At 46.9% G+C, this 20,906-nt stretch overlaps 1 protein-coding gene across 3 annotated transcripts in view; it reads right to left on the bottom strand.

Moving 5' to 3' along the window:
* The window catches only part of Pip4k2b (phosphatidylinositol-5-phosphate 4-kinase type 2 beta), a 32,771-nt gene that overhangs the window by 9,481 nt on the left and 2,384 nt on the right, over positions 1–20,906 (bottom strand). For 2 of the 3 annotated variants that reach the window (XM_070028174.1, XM_070028175.1), the window contains exons 2-5: positions 8,198–8,295; positions 6,064–6,160; positions 2,407–2,559; positions 228–374 (exon numbers count right to left, since the gene is read on the bottom strand). In XM_070028174.1, the coding sequence (XP_069884275.1) occupies positions 228–374; positions 2,407–2,559; positions 6,064–6,160; positions 8,198–8,295 (495 nt within the window). Of the gene's footprint in view, positions 1–227; positions 375–2,406; positions 2,560–6,063; positions 6,161–8,197; positions 8,296–19,406; positions 19,462–20,906 lie in introns of those variants that run through there. The other variant, XM_070028176.1, reaches the window with a different exon arrangement.

Raw genomic sequence — 20,906 nt, 5'->3', positions numbered from 1 at the left:
CTGGGTGTGCGCATCCCACAGACAGAAGCTAAGGAGCATCAACTGTTACATGCATATGGTGCCCCGTTAGCTGAACTTCAAACAGACTCTGGTTGACAAGAAGTAGGGAGAGCGACTCTAAAGTTGCCATGCACCCAGCTTTCCCAGTTCTGCAGAGGTGAAGTGGCAGCCCCCCCCCCTTCCGCCCCCTGCCCTGCAAGCCTCACACAGAGCACAAAGCTCTTTACCTTAAGGTCATACTTGCGGTGAACAGTGAGCCGATGGCTGAACACATTCCTGGTGACCACCATGTAAGTTTCCACGCCGTCCACAGTCAGGCGGTACATGCCCAGGAACTGTGGCAAAAGGGTGTTGCCATGACACTCCACGATGAACTAGAATGGAAAGCAGGGAGACAGGAAAGGCTAAGGGGTCTCCCTGGCTCCCCAGGATTCCACCTCGAGACGAATGGTTTTCCAAATTGGTGTGTGAAATAATAGGGGTTCCTCACACTGAACAACTGACAGCCACCCCCCAACTCCAGCTGCATGGCACAGTGAGAGGGGAGCTAAGTTGGCGGCGTAGAGCCCCTATGGGATTCCATCTAAGATGGTGTTCCAACAGCTTTCCACAGAAGGACAATCATGGAGCCAGACCTTGTTTCTCCTCTGCCAGCCTAATACCAAAAAAGTCAAAGGCGGGACTGAAGGTGTGACTCAAGTGGTAGAACACCAGCCTTTGACTGAAAAAGCTTCAAATAACAAGCAAGAGACAGGGAGGGCAGGAAGGAGGGAAGGAGAGAGGGGAAAGAGGAAGAGAGAGGGAGAGAGAGAGAGAGAGAGAGGGAGAGAGAGGGAGACGCAGAGGGAAAGGGGGGGAGAGAGAGAGAGAGAGAGAGAGAGAGAGAGAGAGTGTGTGTGTGTGTGTGTGTGTGTGTGTGTGTGTGTGTGTGTGCGCGCGCGCGTGCAGAGAGGGGATGCAGAGGCAGGATCTCACAGACAGATAAGAGGATAGTTCTACCACTAAGCACCAGTGGCTCACACCTGAAGTCTTAGCTTACTTAAGAGGCTGAGATCTGAGGACTGTTATTCAAAGCCAACTTTGACAGACAAACCTGTAAGATTCTTATCACCAATTAATAACAAGTGTGGCTCAAGTGGCAGAGTGCCAGCTGTGAGCAAAACAGCCAAGCAAGAGGGTTGGGGATGTAGCTCAGTGGTAGAGTGCTAGCTAGCCTAGCCCATAGGAGGCCCTGAGTTTGCACAGCCAAAAAAAAAAAAAAAAAAAGAGAGCCAAGTCAGAGCTTGAGGTCTTGAGTTCAAGCCCCAGTACTACAGTATTGGCACCCCCCAAAAAAACAAAAAACAAAAAACAAAGTTCCATGCTGGAAGTTCTTACTGGTAGTGTCCCCACAGTGGAAGGGCATCCAGTATCAGAGTGTCAGGGAAGCAGTCCCTGGAGCCAGTGCAATCTTCCAGATAGGCTGTCTGCCTCTGATTCTCCACTTGCTCCTGCTTCTGGGTTTGTGCTGTAATTCCCCAAGGAACAGAGGGTTCCCTTCATCACTTCTAGGTACCCCAAAGAGAGGACTCGGACAGCCTCTGTATGAACCTGGTATTCCTGCTCTTCCTCCTAGGCACGTTCCAGATGAGTAGAGACAGAACAGGAAAGGAAACAGCCATGCTGCTCACTAGGATCTCTCTCAGAAGAATGGCAGATGCCAGAGTGTTAAAAACTTGCCAACTAGCCGGGCGCTGGTGGCTCACGCCTGTAATCCTAGCTACTCAGGAGGCTGAGATCTGAGGATCGTGGTTCAAAGCCAGCCCGGGCAGGAGAGACCGTGAGACTCCTATCTCCAATAAACCACCAGAAAACCGGAAGTGGCGCTGTAGCTCAAGTGGTAGAGCGCTCGCCTTGAGCTGAAGAGCTGAGGGACAGCGCCCAAGCCCAGAGTTCAAGCCCCACGACCGACAAAAAAAAAAAAAAACTTGCCAACTGCCAGGCGCCGGAGGCTCACACCTGTAATCCTAGCTACTCAGGAGGCTGAGATCTGAGGATCACGGTTCAAAGCCAGCCCAGGCAGAAAAGTCCCCATGAGACTCTTATCTCCAATTAACCACTCAAAAACCAGAAGTGGAGCTGTGGCTCAGAGACAGCACCCAGGCCTTGAGTTCAAGCCCCATAACTGACAAATATAAAATAAGAATAAAATAAAATAACACCAACTTGCCAACTCAGACCACAAACAGCTGTGCAGCTAGGCCTGAGTGAGCAACCAGCCTCCTCTCCGGCACTGACTCACCATTTGGTTATCAGGAAGCATCTGCTATTTCCAGAGAAGACCTGGCTCTCCCTGAGAAGCCTCACTGGTGCCCATTTATCTCCTCCCGCCCATCCTCCATCACCCAGGCTTGGGACTCACCATACCTGGTGGTATTTCTTTAGGATGTTGTGCATCTCCGCCACATCCTCACTTGACACCGTCTTGATGACGAAACGCCTGTCGTAGGTAGTGAGGAAACGCGTGCCGCACCGGCCCTGGCTGTCACTGTTGATGGGAGCGCTGCGTGTCACTGAGTTCTGAGGAGCCAAGGCAGAAACAGCTGGTTTGGGTGGGGTGGGGGTCCCAGTATTTTTCTATTTAGTTTTGTTCCTTTTTGCAGTGCTGAGGATAGAACCCAGGGCCTCACACAGGGTAGGCAAGCACTGCACCACTGTACTGCCCCTTCAGTCCAAGGACTCTGGACTTTGATATTGTTTTTTCTTATGAATGGACTGCTCAAAACAACACACACACACCCACACACCACACACACACACGCACGCGCACACACACACGCACGCGCACACACACACACACACACACACACACACACACACACACACACACACACACACACACACACACACACACACACACACACACACACACACACACACACACACACACACACTGACAGAGGGTTCCCAGAGGGGTATTCACATTCCTCCCTAAAATCTCACTCTAGGATCATGAAAGTTGCTCTTTATCCATCTGCTTCTCATCTCCAACTAGGATGGCAAGGGGACTCCCTTCCATCCTGATCACATAAAGCTAATCTACCAACTAAAACCACCCCAGTGTGAAGGACTGGAACTTAATCGCTGAACCTCACAGCAGTATGACCTTCAGTGAATGGTTTACCTCCTCACCTGAAACACAAGGAAGCAAATTGTCCAGATTCTTGGATAACAAAAAACAAACTAAAGAAAAATGTAAAAGCTCTTGCACAAGGAGAGAATGGGCAGTCTTTTGTATGTGTATGTATGTTGGTATTGTTGCTTGAACTCAGGACCTGTGTTGTCCCTTAGTTTTTTCACTCAAAGCTGGTGCTCTAGCACTTAAGCCACACCTCTATTTCTGGTTTTTTGGTGTTTAACTGGAATAAGAGTCACACAGACTTCTCTGCCCAGGTTAGCTTCTATTATGATCCTCAGACCTCAGTCTCCTGAGTAGCTGGGATTACAGGCATGAGCTACTGATCCCTGATTGACAGTCACTTCTCCCTGTGTTGGCTCTGGTGCTAGAATCCCTTCCCAAAGTTAGAGGTCGGTCTCATCTCTGCCTGACACTTCCCTTCCCTTGGCCTTGCTCATGTGTGAGGGACTGACAGTTCTGGGATCCTTCTATCTTGGCCCCTGCATCTCCTGAAGATGCCCTCCCACTAGGGTCTGAGAGAGATGCTTCAGGAAGGGTGAAGGAAGGTATGAGTAGATCAAGGACAAACTGGATTCTCAGAGCAGACCATTAAGACGCACAGCTGAGAGGAGCTCCCAGCTGTCCCCCTGCCAGGACCATATTGATGGAGATCTGCTCACAGAAATGCCTCCTCTCCAAGCTCTTTTAGAGTTTCTTCCTGAGGACCCTACTCTTTCCTGTCACCTAAAACCTCCTCACAAAGCCTTGTGGGGGGATGGTACCATCTTCATGGGGAAACTAAGCCTGGAAGGGTGAGGGGCTCTAGATATTCCCCGGCAAAGGTACTAAATTAAAGGAGCATCCAAACTTAGAAATGCTGAGTAGGTACCCTCTCCCACTTGGCCCTCTACCAGTTAAAACTTGAAGGCTGCAGGCTGGTGGGGGGCGGGGCTGTGCCGTGCCTCACACCCAGCAGCATCTCCCGACTAAATTCACTAGCAGGAGCCGGGCACTGGTGGCTCACGCCTGTAATCCTAGCTACTCAGGAGGCTGAGATCTGAGGATCGCGGTTCAAAGCCAGCCCGGGCAAGAGAGACCGTGAGACTCCTATCTCCAATAAACCACCAGAAAACCGGAAGTGGCGCTGTAGCTCAAGTGGTAGAGCGCTCGCCTTGAGCTGAAGAGCTGAGGGACAGCGCCCAAGCCCAGAGTTCAAGCCCCGCGACCGATAAAAAATAAATAAATAAATAAATAAATTCACTAGCAGCCCACAAGTTAAGAGCCCAGTCCCTGAACACCAGCCTCACTGCCCTCATTTCAGCCTGGAGCACAGTCATGTGCCCACAAGACTATTAGAGGCAAAATGCAGATGCCGAGAGGATGTGGTGAGGCAGCCAAGAGGCGGCGAAGGAACCAAAGGGGAGGGAGGGCAGCCAAACAATGTGGGGTTGCAGAAGTGGCAAGAGGTTTTCAGAAAACCTCAGGCCCTTGTCAAGTTATAAGTTAACACAGAGCTGAAGGTGTGTGTGTGTGTGTGTGTGTGTGTGTGTGTGTGTGTGTGTGTGTGTGTGTGTGTGTGTGTGTGTGTGTGTGTGTGTGTGTGTGTGTGTGTGTGTGTGTGTGTGTGTGTGTGTGTGTGTGTGTGTGTGTGTGTGTGTCCTTGTCAAGTTATAAGTTAACACAGAGCTGAAGGGGTGTGTGTGTGTGTGTGTGTGTGTGTGTGTGTGTGTGTGTGTGTGTGTGTGTGTGTGTGTGTGTGTGTGTGTGTGTGTTTTGCTAGAACTACAACTCATTATCCCTTAGCTTTTTCACTCCAAAGCTAGCCCTCTACCACCTGAGTTACAGCACCCCTTCTGGCTTTTTGGTAGTTAAGTGGAGATTAGAATCACTCGGATTTGTCTGCTAGACTAGCTTCCAACCTCAATCCTTCGATCTCAACCTCCTGAATAGCTAGGATTACAGGCATGAGCCACAGGCATCTGGCTCCCTGAGTACTTCACAGACATGCTCAAGCCTCTTGCTTTTCCTTACCCTCCTCATCAGGACCCTCATCTCTACATGCAGGCTCACTAGAGTGGAGAGGGGAGAGGAGAGAGGGGGAGAAAGGCCCATTTACCAGGCTCATTCTACTCCTGTGAACTCTGAAAGGCATCCCAGGGAACTAGGCAGGAACTAGTGTTTTAAGGGATTTGGGCATCTGTTTTAGGTTGCATTGTGCTGTTCACAATCTTTTTCCCCAGATCACCGAAAGATTGTTTATATTCCCCACTTTCATTGGAGGGGGGGAGGGGGCGGGAACGGTGAATGGTGCCAGGGAAGCTGGTCTAAAGAAAACAAGCTGGGGAAGGGACAGAAACTTTGGACTTTGAGTCAAGACTCTAACATCCTCATGCTGGAACTGATTCCCCCAGAGGTCAGTGGCTTCTACCATGCCACCCCCTGAAAGGGCAGCTGCCCTACGGTGCCCACCCACCTCCCACCACCAGGAACGGGGACAAGCTTAGGTGGTGACACTCATACCTGGCAGGGGGTTACACTACACCAGAAGTATTCCTTTTCTAACCTATTTTATCTGCTTTAAGAGGCCTCATCTCTCCCTGGCAGCCATTCTCTCTCTTTGAAGTCAAACTATGAAGGAGAGGGTTCTTCAGCCTAGACTGAGAATGCCTAACTGAAAGAAGCCATTTCTGCACATCGCTCTCCTTCCCAGAGACAAAAGCACAGGAGATACCTCCAAAGATCCTCCAAGCCCATGCCCCTCCAAGAGTCCACCAGTCCTGGGGAGACTGCTGGGGCTGAGGAAGGCCGACAGGAAAGTGACACTTCTTCCCTTCTACTTGTCCTGTGGCTGGCTGATCCCCACCTTCACCCCTGAGCCCTCAGGTTTTGCCAAGACAAGCCTGTACCTGGTAATCCTGATCATCAATCCCAAACCTCTCCCGGAGGTTCCGGAACACCATGGGGCAGTACTCCTTGAACTTGAAGCGGCTGGGGAGGTTCTCCCTAGGGGAAAGCAGAGACATAACTTTGCCAGCTACTCCTTGCTCAGTTTAATTTTGACATCAGAATTCTTCAAGTGTTGATCTCGGATCACCAGGATCTGAAGAAACTGACAAGTTTAAAAAAATGTCAGTGCCAGGTACCCATGGCTCACAGATGTAATCCTAGCTTCTCAAGAGCCTGAGACAGCCCGGCACTAGTAGCTCACACCTGTAATCCTAGTTACTCAGGAGGCTGAGATCTGAGAATCACCATTCAAAGCCAGCCCTGGCAGGAAAGTCCATGAGACTCTTATCAATAAACCACCAGAAAACTGGAAGTGGCGCTGTGGCTCAAGTGGTAGAGCACTAGCCTTGAGCTGAAAAGCTGAGGAATAGTGCCCAGGACCAGCACCAATAAATAAATAAATATATATATAAATAAACAAAAAAAAACCCAAACCCAAACTTTATCCCTCTATTCTATTTGTAAAAATAAATCTAGCTGTATATGTAAGATTTGTTCATTTTTAAGTGCTTGCTGTCCTTTTTAATAAAACTTTTAAGGAAAAAGAACAACAAAAAACAACCCTTACCCACTAGGAAATGAGATCTAGTGCTGGCTCAACTTACAACTGCTACAATTGCTCCTGCCAGGGTGGGGGTGGGGCATTTTGTGGCAAGTAAAGACCAGCTGTGAGGGAGGACCAGTCGCTTAAGTATCTTTCTCATTAAAGAGCCTCTCTCCTCCTCCTAGGTGTTCCTATAGAAACATCCTTAAGATGGTTACATCCAGGACAGGAAGCCCTGCCCAGCTTTCACTGGGATGTAGCTATAGTGATTTATATTGAGAGGTGTGCAGTCAGCTGACTAGGATCCATCTTTTTTTTTTTTTTTTTTCCTCATTATTTTTTTGGGTCCGGTCATGGGGCCTGAACTCTGGGCCTGGGCACTGTCCCTCAGCTCTTCAGCTCAAGCTAGTGCTCTACCACTTGAGCCACAGCACCACTTCTGGCTTTTTGCTTATGTGGTGCTGAGGAATTGAACCCAGGACCTCATGCATGCAAGGCAAGCACTATACCACTGAGCCACCTTCCTAGCCCTAGGATCCATCTTTATAAAACCTTGTTTGCTAGCTGCTGGCACACATCCTCATCCATTCCACTACTTAGCTGATCTCCAGTCTCCCAAAATGGGAAAGAACCACTTGAAATAATGGCTCCTCCCATTAGTTTTTTTTTTTAAGTTTTTGTTTTGCTTTGTTTTTTGGCCAGTACTAGGGCTTGAACTCAGGGCCTGGGTGCTGTCCCTGAGCTTCTTTTTTTTTTTTTTTTTTTGTCGGTCGTGGGACTTGAACTCTGGGCCTGGGCACTGTCCCTCAGCTCTTCAGCTCAAGGAGAGCGCTCTACCACTTGAGCTACAGCGCCACTTCCGGTTTTCTGGTGGTTTATTGGAGATAGGAGTCTCACAGTCTCTCCTGCCCGGGCTGGCTTTGAACCGCGATCCTCAGATCTCAGCCTCCTGAGTAGCTAGGATTACAGGCGTGAGCCACCAGCGCCCGGCTATCCCTGAGCTTCTTTTGCTCAAGGCTAGCACTCTACCACTTGAGCCACAGCACCACTTCTGGCTTTTTCTGTTTATGTGGTACTGAGGAATCGAACCCAGGGCTTCATGGATGCTAGGCAAGCATTCTACCACTAAGCCACATTCCCAGCCCTATGTTAGTTTTTTTGACAATAGAACCTCCCACCTACTAGGCAAACACTCTACCACATAAACCAATCCACCAGTCTTTTTTATGATTTCACACATCCGGTGGGAGAGGAAGGACAGCGGGGAAAGGAGGCCAGCCACATGTGAGCCATAAGCCTCACGGGACACAAGAGGTAGAATGATAAAGCATTGGAGACGATTGGAAGGGAAAAGGCACACCATAAATGCATTTTCCCTGCCAGTCTGTTAGCATTGTTTCACTCTGCCAAGTACTAGTCTGGGCCCTCATGAGGCTTTAGAAGCTTGAAGGAAAGGGTTGCCCACCAAAACTCAACCCATGAGCACTTACTTATTGAAGAGATGATTGTCCACCTTGATCTTGCTATAGGCTTTGAAGTCATCTGGCATCAGCATGACAGGGACAGGGACATTGCTTAGTTCATTGATCTGCAAAGTAAAGGGAAAGAAGTTCTCACACAAGAAGCCACTTGATCATCATTCTCCAGTGTAGAATGCTATATCCATTCAGATTCCTTCCCTGTCTTTATTACTGGTCTTATTTTAACTTTTTTTGGTGCTGAACCAAAAAGCTGGGGCTTCAACTCGGTACCTAGGCACTGTTCCTTAGCGTTTTCACTTAAAGCTGGTACTCTAGGGTCTGGGAAGGTGGCTCAGTGGTAGAGTGCTTGCCTTGCATGCATGAGGCCCTGGGTTTAATTCCACCGCACCACATAAGCAGAAAAAGCCGGAAGTGGCGCTGTGGCTCAAGTGGTAGAGCGCTAGCCTTGAGCTAAAGAGCTGAGGGACAGCACCGGGGCCCAGAGTTCAGGCCCCATGACCCACAAAGAAAAAAAGAAAAAAGCGGTGCTCTACTGCTTGAGCCACAACTCTACTTCCAGCTTTTTGGTGGTTAATTGGAGATAAGTCTCATGGACTTATCTACCCAGGCTGGCTTTTAACAGGGACCCTCAGACACAGCCCCCTGAGTAGCTAGGACTACAGGCACAAGCCACCAGTGCCTGGCTCACATTACTGATTGTTCTATGCAAACATTAACAAAGCTGGGTGTCAGTGGTATTTGCCTATTAATTCCAGCACTTAGAAGACTGAAGCAGGAACACACGTTCAAGATCAGCCTGGGCTTTTTGTTTTTTAATTTAAATCATCTGGCTGGGAATGTGGCTTAATGGTAGAGTGTTTGCCTAGCATGCATGAAGCCCAGGGTTTGATTCCTCAATACATTTCACATAAAGAGAAAAAGCCAGAACTGGCACTGTGGCTCAAGTGGTAGAGTGCTAGCCTTGAGCAAAAGACCTCAGGGACAGCACCCAGGCCCTGAGTTCAAGCCCTAAGATGGGCAATAAATAAATAAATAGTCCAACTGATCTTTGGGGAACCCTGAGTGCCTGGCAACAACATAACAGATAATCAATAAGTATTTTTCCAGTGTAATAACAAATGGATCAGTGAATAAATGTTCTCTGAACAAGGTGCTTATTAATTAAAGCCTTTGAACATTTTCATATAAATTGTGAGTCATTCAAGTAATTGTCTTAAGGCCAAAAAATAAGCCTGGGTGGGTTTGTGTGGTGTAATTCAGCTCTTCAAAGTAAAAGATTAAATTTAGAATGAGTAGAAGGGATAGACCTCTGAGCCCTGGCTCACTCTAACCTGGCTGAAAGCAAGATCAGTTCCCTATGTGTGGCCTTCTGACGCTGGGGGGAAGGGAGATGTCTCACCCCCTACTTCAAACAAACCTTTTCAGTGTCTTTCATCCCCCTTCAGGGAGCTGCCTCCTGGATACGAAGCTGCCTTCTCATTGGTAGGGAGCTGAGGGTAGATCCTGCCTTTCCTATCCCGCTTAGCCAATTAGTGGTCTAATTAGCCACAGATGTCCTCTCCCATCACCGCAGCATATTTGACATTTGACCCTCAGCCCAGTTGCCTCTAATGCATTTGGGATTTACTGAGGAAACCTTAGTCCTGACTTAATGGATTGGGGGTGGGGGAGCACAGCCTTGTGTCTCCTACATACTTTCCTTCCAAATCCTATTATCTCAATGAGGTCCCATGTGGTAGGGAGGGAATACCCTACTGGTCATTAGGACTCATCCAGGGTCATAAATGGGGGAAATGGCATTTAATTTGCTGCCCCTTTTATGCTGCAAACCTTTTTTTTTTTTTTGAAATGTCAGAGGATGGAAGAAGTTCAAATTAATGTGGTAACTGGGCTGGGGAACCACGCCTTCCCAGAGGTGGTAAAAAAACCCAGTCTGCACACTTGGGGAAAGTGGAGGAAGGTGGTGTGGATGAGTATAGAAAAGGGGCAAAGGGATGGAAACCAAACACACTGCTTGTAAAAAAAAAAAAAAAAAAAAAACTGGCAAGAATGAAGGCGTACCCCCACATCAATCCATACATAGGAAACTCTAGAAGTGGGATCTATAGAGAAATCACAGGCTGCCAGTGTAAAGGGACATGAGAAGGGTGATGCCAAGATGAAAAAAAAATGATCTGAACGTTGTTTGGATGAAAGTTACACTTACACATTTGTCCAAACTCAGGAAAGTGCACACTCAAAATGTGTTTGTGGAAATGGCCCTGTGGCTCAGTGGTAGAGTGCTCGCCTTGAGCTGAAGAGCGGAGGGATAGTACCCAGGCCCAGAGTTCGGGCCCCATGACCACCAACAAAAAAATTCTAGCATAAACCAGGTGCCTAGCTACTGAAGAGTATTCAAAGAATCAAAAAGCCAGCCTGAGGAGGAAAGTTCCATGAAGCTCTTATCTCCAATTAAGCAACCAAAAAAGCCAGAAATGGCTCAATAAGTAGAGTGCTAGCCTTGAGCAAAAAAGCTCAGGACCAGCACGCACATGTGCACATGCACATGCACACATGCACACACACACACACACACACACACACACACACACACACACACAATATTTCCCAGCATCAGTTTGTGATGTCCTTCATTGGCTAAACTCTCCCAACAGTTAAAAAAAAAAAAGGCACCTCATTTAGGGGTGCTCACAAGAGAACTCAAATTGTCAAATCTGTGCCTGCACAGGAAAACATTCCACTTCCTTGCTTTTCTGCCAACAAAAACAATTCGTGATGGGTATCCCACTTCCTTTTTCCTGGCAATACTGAGCCTGGGAGTTAAAGCTCTGAGAGTTAAAGGGGAAGCAGACACTTGGGAGGCTGAGACAAGAGGATTGAAAGTTTGAGGCTAGCCTGGGTTACATCACAAAAACAGATAAAATGGAGATACAGAGCTTCAAAGCTCTTAGGAAATTTGGCCCTTTTCTTTTCTTTTCTTTTCTTTTTTTTAGTATTGTGGTTGCACTCCACCAGTTCTTTTTGCATCTTTTTTCCTTTTTTCTTTTTTTTTTTTTGGGGGGGGGATAAGATCTTTCTGCTCAGGCTAGTCTAGACTATAATACTGTGATGATGATGACAGGCGCGTGCCACCATACCTTAACATTGGTAAAGATGAAGTCTCATGCATTTTCTTTTTTTTTTTTTTGGTCGGCCGTGGGGCTTGAACTCTGGGCCTGGGCACTGTCCCTCAGCTCTTCAGCTCAAGGCGAGCGCTCTACCACTTGAGCTACAGCGCCACTTCCGGTTTTCTGGTGGTTTTATTGGAGATAGGAGTCTCACGGTCTCTCCTGCCCGGGCTGGCTTTGAACTGCGATCCTCAGATCTCAGCCTCCTGAGTAGCTAGGATTACAGGCGTGAGCCACCAGCGCCCGGCCTTCATGCATTTTCTTTTGTTTGGGCTGGCCTCAAACTGTGATCCCCTATCTCAACGCTAGGATTACAGGCTTGAGCCACTGCACCTGGCTCAACCCTGGTTTTTCTGTCTCATCCCTCCATGATAGAAAGAACCAACCATTGGCTCAAAGGGCATATGGCTTCACCCCAAAATGTTATGACACCTACTACAAATTGATTCTGGGTTAAAGACTGAAACATGGGGCCAAGCTCAGGTGGTATAATCCTAGCTATTCAGGAAGCTGAGATCTGAGAATGGAGGTTCAGAGCCCGGGTAAATGAATCCTAGAGACTCTTCTCTCCAAATAACCAGCAGGGGGAAAAAAAAAAAAGGAAGAAAAAAAAGTGGAGACTCAAGTGGTACATTGCCAATTGGGAATGAAAAAATTGAGCAAAAGCATGAGGCCCTGACACAGTATATGTGTGCACGCATGCACATGCACGTACACACACACACACACACACACACACACACACACACACACACACACACACACACACACACACACACACACACACACACACACACACACACACACATTCAAACTTGATGGCAAGGCCAGGACTTGATACTGGAGAAACTAGAAAAGGCTAAAATACTTTCCTGAGAGGGATGAACTGTCTCTTTGCCAGAAAGAATTATTCTAATACAAACATGGAGGAATGCTCTATGCGTCAGTTCTTGGTGTAATTTAATGTAGCATTGTTAAAATTGCTATATAATTATTACTACTGGTCAGCTCTTAGCTCCCAATTCATCTTTATTACTGATTATACAGCCCAATAACAGGACATTTTCAACTCCATAATATGTTGCTGAACATGATCTGTGTCTGAACTTGGTCCTGTTCCCCTTTCCAGCTGAGCCACAGTATACAATTCACTCTAGGGATTAGCTGTACTTGGTTTTTGTTGTTGTTGTTCAAAATTTTATATCCTAGAGAATTTTATTCCATTTTAATCAAACAGTACCTATTGGAATAGCTACTATATTTTTCATCCAATACTCAATATGTGTGAGAGGAGGGAGTTTGGGCTGGGGGTGTTTTGTTTTGTTTTGTCGATCGTGGGGCTTGAACTCTGTCTGGGCTTGGGCGCTGTCCCTGCGCTCTTCAGCTCAAGGCGAACGCTCTACTGCTTGAGCCACATTGCCACTTCCGTTTTTGAGTGTTTTTTTTTTTTGTTTTGTTTTTAAATTGGAGATAAGAGTCTCACGGACTTTCCTGCCCGGGCTGACTTTGAACCACAATCCTCAGATCTCAGCCTCCTGAGTAGCTAGGATTACAGGCGTGAGCCACTGGTGCCCGGCTGGGCTGGGGGTGTTGTTAATACAAAGAAGTCTTATCTTCTCAGGGAGATGAAAACAGGGAGAGTGACAGTATCACTTGAAATCAAAGCAATATATATTTAAAACTTGAGAGAACAGACACAGATATCAGGACTAGCAAGATTCAGAGGAAGATGAGTTTTGCAGGGTCAGAGAGGCAGACCCTAAGTAGCCCTCACCCACCAGGCTAGAAACAGGGCACTTAAGCCACGCCTGGTAATGCCAAGAGCACTTGACACTGGAGGAATCTACAAGATCGTGTTGCATAGAAATCTTCCATGGCTCCTCACCAATTGTGGGATAAAACTTTAAGCTCCCCAGCCTGGCATTCAGCGCCTTTCCTGATGTGGCTTAAGTCTCTGTCATATTTCTTTTCAATTTACTCCATGGCAGGGCTGTCAGAAGCTGGGGATACAAAAACCCAGTGATGTGGTCTCCATTCGGTTGGGAAGACAGATGAGCGACATATACAAGGGGGAGCAAGCTATAACTGCTGTGTACAAAAGAAGATGGAAAAACAAATTAACATATGGTTGATTCTGCCCAGGAATAGGAATGAGAGGGCTGACTGCCATAGGAAGTAGCAGAGAAAGACATTGGAAACATATGTGAAGCCAAGTGCTGGTGGCTCATGTCTATAATCCTAGCTACTCAGGAGGCTAAGATCTGAATATCATGGTTCAAACCAACTCAGGCTGGTGAACCACCACTATGGCTGAAGCTAGCTAGCCTTGAGAAGAAAAGTTCAGGGACAGCACCCAGGCCCTGAGTTCAAGCTCCAGGATTGGCAAAAAAAAAAAAAAAGGAAAAGAAAAGAAATATATTGCACCAGGCACTAGTGGCTCATGCCTGTAATCTTAGCTACTCAGGAGGCTGAAGTCTGAAGATCCCAGTTCAAAGCCAGCCTGGGCATGAAAGTGGGCAGAAAAGTCCATGAAACTCTTATCTCCAATTAACCACCAGAAAATCAGAAATGGCACTGTGGCTCAAGTGTTAGAGCACTAGCCTTGAGCTGAAGAGCTAAGGGACAGCACTCAGGCCCAGAATTCAAGCCCCCTGACCGGGGGAAAAAAAAAAAAGAAATATATTGCTCACTTTAGGAACAGTGAATGTGTGCACAGGGGCACAGGGGTAAACTGAGGGGAACAGCACAGGTCAAAGGTAGTAAAAAGCAAGTGGGAATGATACAGGGAAGGAAGCTAGGTATACATATTATAACTATAAATAAATAACAGTCACCTCTATTAATCAGCTAACAGTATGAGGCTAGTACTTTTGACCACTTTATATCAAGGAAGAAACGCTGTCTTAATATTATATCCTGGCTGGGAATGTAGATTAGTGGTAGAGTGCTTGCCTAGCATGCATGAAACCCTGGGTTTAATTCCTCCCTACCACATGAACAGAGAAGGCCCAAAATGGCACTGTGGCTCACTCAAGTGGTAGAGCAAAAGAAGCTTAGTGACAGTGTCCAGGCCTTGAGTTCAAGCCCCAGGGCTGGCAAAAAGAAAGGAAGAAAGGAAAGAAAGAAAGAAAGAAAGGAAAGAAAGAAAGAAAGAAAGAAAGAAAGAAAGAAAGAAAGAAAGAAAGAAAGAAAGAAAGAAAGAAAAGGAAAGGAAAGAAAAGAAGGCCTATAATCCCAGCACTGAGGAGGACAAGGTAAAAGAATATGAGTTCTAGACCAGCCAAATTACATAGGAATGTGCAAAGACAGAAAAGCAAAGAAAACAAACTGGTTGAAATTGGTTCCCTCACACCTATAATCCCAGCTACTTGGGAGGTTGAGGATCTAAGGATCACAGTTTGAAGCCAGCCTGGGCAGGAAAGACTGTGAGACTCTTATCTCCAATTAACCACAAAAAAAGCTGGAAGTAGAGGTGTGGCTCAAGTGATCAAAAAAGCTAAGGGACAGTAGTATACAGGCCTTGAGTTCAAACCCTATTACTGGCTAAAAAAGAAAAGAAGGAAAGAGGCTGGGAATGTAGCTTAGTGGCAGAGTGATTACCTAGCATCCAGGAAGCCCCTGGTTTGATTCCTCAGTACCACATAAACAGAAATAGCAGGAAGAATCACTGTGGCTCAAGTGGTAGAGTACTAGCCTTGACTATAGAGAGGCTCAGTGTTAGAACCCTTGTTCTGAGTTCAAGCCCTAGGATCGACAGAAAAAGAAAGAAAGAAAGAAAGAAAGAAAGAAAGACAGAAAGAAAGAAAGACAGAAAGACAGAAAGAAAGAAAGACAGAAAGAAAGAAAGACAGAAAGACAGAAAGAAAGAAAGAAAGACAGAAAGAAAGAAAGACAGAAAGAAAGAAAGAAAGAAAGAAAGAAAGAAAGAAAGAAAGAAAGAAAGAGAAAGAGAGAGAGAGAGGAAGGAAGGAAGGAAGGAAGGAAGGAAGGAAGGAAGGAAGGAAGGAAGGAAGGAGAACGTTGGAAACTGAAGGATGGCACTGAGACAAACAGCAGAGACAGGAAGGCTGGTATAACCATGCCAAAGTCCCATGGTCAGGAAGAAGGGTAAGGTTAAAGTTAGCTGTTGAGGCTATAAGCCAGACTGTGACTTTTCAAACTGGAGAAACAGAGTTTTGAAGCATGAACAGTCACACCTGATGCATGAAAGAAATGCCCTTTGTTTTTCTATCTCCACAAATTCCTGGCCAGTCTCTTTAACCTCACTACTAAAGAAGTACACTGCGCAATGTGAAGTCACTAGAATATCAAGCTTAGGACAACACACTGTAAAGGTAAGGGTGTGTGTGTGTGTGTGTGTGTGTGTGTGTGTGTGCGCGCGCACACGCAGGTTCTGGGGCTTGAATTTGGGGCCTGGGTGCTGTCCCTGAGTTTCTTTTGTTCAAGGCTAGCACTCTACCACTTGAGCCACAGTGCCACTTCCAGCTTTTTCTATTTATGTGGTACTGAGGAATTGAACAGGGCTTCATGCATGTTAGTTAGGCAAGCACTCTACCGAGTTTCTTTTGTTCAAGGCTAGCACTCTACCACTTGAGCCACAGTGCCACTTCCAGCTTTTTCTATTTATGTGGTACTGAGGAATTGAACCCAGGGCTTCATGCATGTTAGGCAAGCACTCTACCACCAAGCCACATTCCTAGCTCATCTCCAGTATTTTTTTTTTAAGGGGGGCAGGCATTCCTGGGGCTTGAACTCAAGGCCTGGGCACTGTACTTGAGCTTCTTTTGCTCAAGGCTAGCACTCTACTATTGAGCCACAGTGCCACTTCTGACTTCTGTTTATGTGGTACTGAGGAATTGAACCCAGGGCTTAATGCATGCTAGGCAAGTACTTTACCACTAAGCCATATTCCCAGCCTTCTGTATTTTCTTCTAACAGTTTTTAAAAAGTTTTACTGCCGGAGGCTAGGAAGGTGGCTCAGTGGTAGAGTGTTTGCCTTGCATGCATAAGGCCCTGGGTTCAATTCCTCAGTACCACATAAGCAGAAAAAGCCAGAAGTAGTGCTGTGGCTCAAGTGGTAGAGTGCTAGCCTTGAGCTGAAGAGCTCAGGGACAGTGCCCAGGCTGTGAGTTCAGACCCCATGACAGACAAAAGAAAAAAAGAAAAGTTTTACTGCTAGGTGCTGGTGGCTCATGACTCTAATCCTAGCTACTCAGGAGGCTGAGATCTGAGGATCCCAATTGGAAGACAGCCCAGAGAAGAAAAGTCCCTGTGAGACTCTTATCTCCAATTAACCACTAAAAAACCAGAAGTGGCCCTGTGGCTCAAGTGGTAGAGTGCTAGTCTTCTTTTTTTCTTTTTTTTTGGTTCCGGTCATGGGGCCTGAATTCTGGGTCTGGGTGCTGTCCCTCAGCTCTTCAGCTCAAGGCTAGCACTCTACCACTTGAGCTATAGCGCCACTTCCGGCTTTTTTTCTTATGTGGTGCTGGGGAATCGAACCCAGGGCCTCATACATGCAAGGCAAGCGCTCTACCACTGAGCCATCTTCCCAGCCCCCTAGAGTGCTAGTCTTGAGCACAAAGAGGCTCAAAGACAGCACCCAGGCCCTGAATTCAAGCCCCATAACTGACCAAAAAAAAAGTTTTACTTTTTTTGGTCAGAGCTCTTAACCTGAGAACTTATCCTTTTAGCAATTTTGTGTGTGTATGCCAGTCCTGGGACTTGAATTCAGGGCCTGGGTACTGTTCCTAAAGTTTTTTGTGCTCAAGGCTGGTACTCTACCATGGAGATAAGAGACTCATGGACTTTGTTTGCTCAGACTGTCTTTGAACTGTGATGCTCAGATCTCAGCCTCCTGAATAGCTAGGATTACAGGCATCAGCCACTGGTGCCCTGCAAAGTGAGCCTTTCCTATCTTACCTCACACAAGTGATTAACTCCATGAGCCATCAGCATAAATAATGAGGAGACTGAAAAGCTAAGAGACAATTTGGGCCAAGTGTGAGGACACATGCCTGTTAATCCTAGCACTAGGGGGGCGAGGCAGAAAGATGTCAAGTTTGAAGTTAGTCTGGGCTACATAGTCTGGATGACCACCACTGCCTCATTTGTTACCTGCCACCACAGAGAAAATCACGTGCTGGGAAACATGTCCCTAGGATTTAGGAATTGCTAAAAGGTTCAGGCACCAGTGGCTCCTGCCTGTAATCCTAACTATTCAGGAAGCTGAGATTTGAGGATTACAGTTCAAAGTCAGTCCAAGCCAAAAAAAAAAAAAAAAAGTCCAAGAGTCTCTTAGCTCTGTGGTAGAGTGCCAGCCTTGAGCACTGAATTCAAGCCCCAGGACTGGCATGACACACAAAATTGCTAAAAGGATAAGTCCTCAGCTTAAGAGCCCTGACCAAAAACCAGTAAAACCTTTTATCTTTTTTTCTTTTTGGTTGGTTGTGGGGCTTGAATTCAGGGTCTGGGCGCTGTCCCTGAGCCTCTCTGTGCTCAAGGCTAGCACTCTTGAGCCACAGGGCCACTCTGGTTTTTGAGTGGTTAATTGGAGTTAAGAGTCTCATTGTGGGGGTGGGGAGGGGGGAAGGCTGGGAAGGTGGCTCAGTTGTAAGAGTGCTTGTCTAGCATGCATAAAGCCCTGGGTTCAATTCCTCAGTACATATACACAGAAAAAAATGGAAGTGGTGCTATGGCTCAAGTGGTAGAGTGCTAGCCGTGAGCAAAGAAAAAAAAAAAAAAACTCAGAGACAGTGCTTAGGCCTGAGTTCAAGCCCAAGGACTGGCATCAAAAAAAAAAAAAAAGAGCCGGGCGCTGGTGGCTCACGCCTGTAATCCTAGCTACTCAGGAGGCTGAGATCTGAGGATCATGGTTCGAAGCCAGCCCGGGCAGGAGAGACCGTGAGACTCCTATCTCCAATAAACCACCAGAAAACCGGAAGTGGCGCTGTAGCTCAAGTGGTAGAGCACTCGCCTTGAGCTGAAGAGCTGAAGGACAGCGCCCAGGCCCAGAGTTCAAGCCCCACGACCAACAAAAAAAAAAAAAGAGTCTCATGGGGACTTTCCTGCCCTGAGCTGGCTTTGAACAGTGATGCTCAGATGGTTAGTATTACAGGCATGAGCCACCAGCACCTGGCAGTAAAACTTAAAAAAAAAAATAGAGAGAAAATAGAAAGAAAATAGAAGAGGCGGGCTACGGGCTGGGTAGGTGGCTCAGTGGTAGAGTGCTTGCCTTGCATGCATGAGGCCCTGGGTTCGATTCCTCAGCACCACATAAGCAAAAAGAAAAAAAAGCCAGAAGTGGCGCTGTGGCTCAAGTGGTAGAGCGCTAGCCTTGAGTTGAAGAGCTGAGGGACAGCGCCCAGGCCCAGAGTTCAGGCCCCATGACCAGACCCCCCCCCCAAAAAAAAAAAAAAAAAAAAAAAAAAGAAAATAGAGGAGGCCAGGTGCTGGTGGCTCACACCAGTAATCCTAGCCACTCAGGAAGCTGAGATCTGAGGATCACAGTTCAAAGCCAGCCCAGGCAGGAAAGTCTGTGAGACTCTTGTCTCCAGTTAGCCACCAGAAAACCAGAAGTAGCACTGTAGCTTAAGTGGTAGAGTACTTGCCTTAAGCTGAAGAGCTGAGGCTGCCCAGGCCCAGAGTTCAAGCCCTAGGATGGACAAAAAGAAAGAGAGGGAGAGGGAGAGGGAGAGAGAGAGGGAGAGGGAGAGGGAGAGGGAGAGGGAGGGAGAGGGAGGGAGGGAGGAAGGAAGGAGGGAAGGAAAATACAGGAGGCAGCTGGGCACCGATGGCTCACACCTATAATCCTAACTACTCAGGAGGCTGAGATTGGAGGATTGTGGTTCAAAGACAGCTTGGGCAGGAAAGTCAGTGAGACTCTTATTTCCAATTAGCCATCAGAAAACGGAAGTGGCCCTGTGGCTCAAGAGGTACAGTACTAGCCTGAGCTGAAAAGCTCAGGGAAAGTGCCCAGGCCGAGTTCAAGCCCCACCACTGACAAAAAAAAAAAAAAAAGATTATATAAATAGCCAGGCACTAGTAACTCATACCTGCAATCTTAGCTACTCAGGAGGCTGAGATCCAAGGATCGTGTTCAAATCCAGCCTGGGCAGAAAATTCTGTGAGTTTTTTTTGTTTTGTTTTGTTTTTGGTGACAGTCCTGGGGTTTTATGTGGTGGTGTACACACACACACATACACACACACACAAAATGGCCAATAAGCACATGAAGAGATGTTTAGTATAATTAGTAATCAGAGAAATGCAAGTCAAAGAAACAATGAGATACTGTTTCACACCAAAATACTTATACTCAAAGATAGTAGCAAATGTTGACAAGTACTTTGAGAAATTAGAACCCTCATGTACTGCTGATAGAAATGAATGGTGATGGGGTAAGTACAGTTACCATCCACTGCCCCATTTCTCTGACTACACTGGTAAGGTGGCAATCATACCTGGTTCCTAAAATGGCCAACAAGTATCAGCCCAGGTCAGCCTCTTTGGCCTTGGTGCTCCTTCCAAAAGATTCTATTCCTTAAATTCAGACCCTTTGAACTACATTTCACTCACTAAAATCACTTTTGTCACTTTTCTGACAAGTCCAAAGCCTTCTGATTGTTCTCCTTGTTTCTGACATGCTCTTCTTCCACCAAGAGCAGGGGCCACATGCCTCCTCCAGGAGAGGAGTTCCTGTGACAACACTGAGTTCAAGGCCTCTCTTGTCTACCCAGAAGCAAACCAACCGACTCAGGAGTGGATAACCAGCTCTTGCTATCAATAAAGACAGCCATCCTTCACATCTGATAAATTCTACCACAGACCAGTAAGTGAGTAGTGAGTGAGATTCCCAAATGAGTGAGAAACTAAAGAATCAAAGAAAAAGTGAATAACTGCAACCGCAGATGGTAAAAAAACGGTGATAACAGGCTTCTAAAGGAAGGGGGCTTTTCCAAGCAAGGCTAGCAATTCAAAAGCAATGTGGTCCCAATGCCCTGGGAAACCACAAGATTTTACACTCTACTTGTGGGCACATCTCCATTTCCCAGAGGATGACTGAACATTAGACCTTCCTGCAGGCTGGAATAAACCCATAAAACATGAGACTAGGTGGGCACCCGTGGCCCATGCCTGTAATCCTAACTATTCAGAAGGCTGAGATCTGATGACCAAGACTAGAAGCCAGCCTGGGCAGGAAATTCCATGAGACTCTTATCTCCAATTAACCACCAAAAAGCTGGAAGTGAAGCTATGGCTCAAGTAGTAGAACACTAGCCTTAAGCAGGAAAGCTCAGGAACAGCACCCAGGCCTTGAGTTCAAGCCCCATGACTGGCATAAAAAAATGAGAGAGAGGAGAGAGAGAGAGGGAGAGAGAGAGAGAGAGAAGGGGGAGACCAAATGACTCCAAAGCTTACCTGTCCAAAGCAATGGTGCTTTGGCACACCACCACTGCCACTGCCAGCTGCTTGGTCAGCATGCCCAAAGTCAATGCTTTTCCAGCTAGCCCCTCAAACTTTCTCAAAGTTAGCAAAGAAAGCAGGTGACCACC

Source organism: Dipodomys merriami, unplaced genomic scaffold, assembly GCF_024711535.1.
Source record: "Dipodomys merriami isolate MVZ:Mamm:240054 unplaced genomic scaffold, mDipMer1.0.p SCAF_19, whole genome shotgun sequence".
NCBI classification, from domain to species: Eukaryota; Metazoa; Chordata; class Mammalia; order Rodentia; family Heteromyidae; genus Dipodomys; species Dipodomys merriami.
The sequence above is the reverse complement of the archived record's forward strand: the minus strand, read 5'-3'. Positions and strand labels throughout refer to the sequence as shown.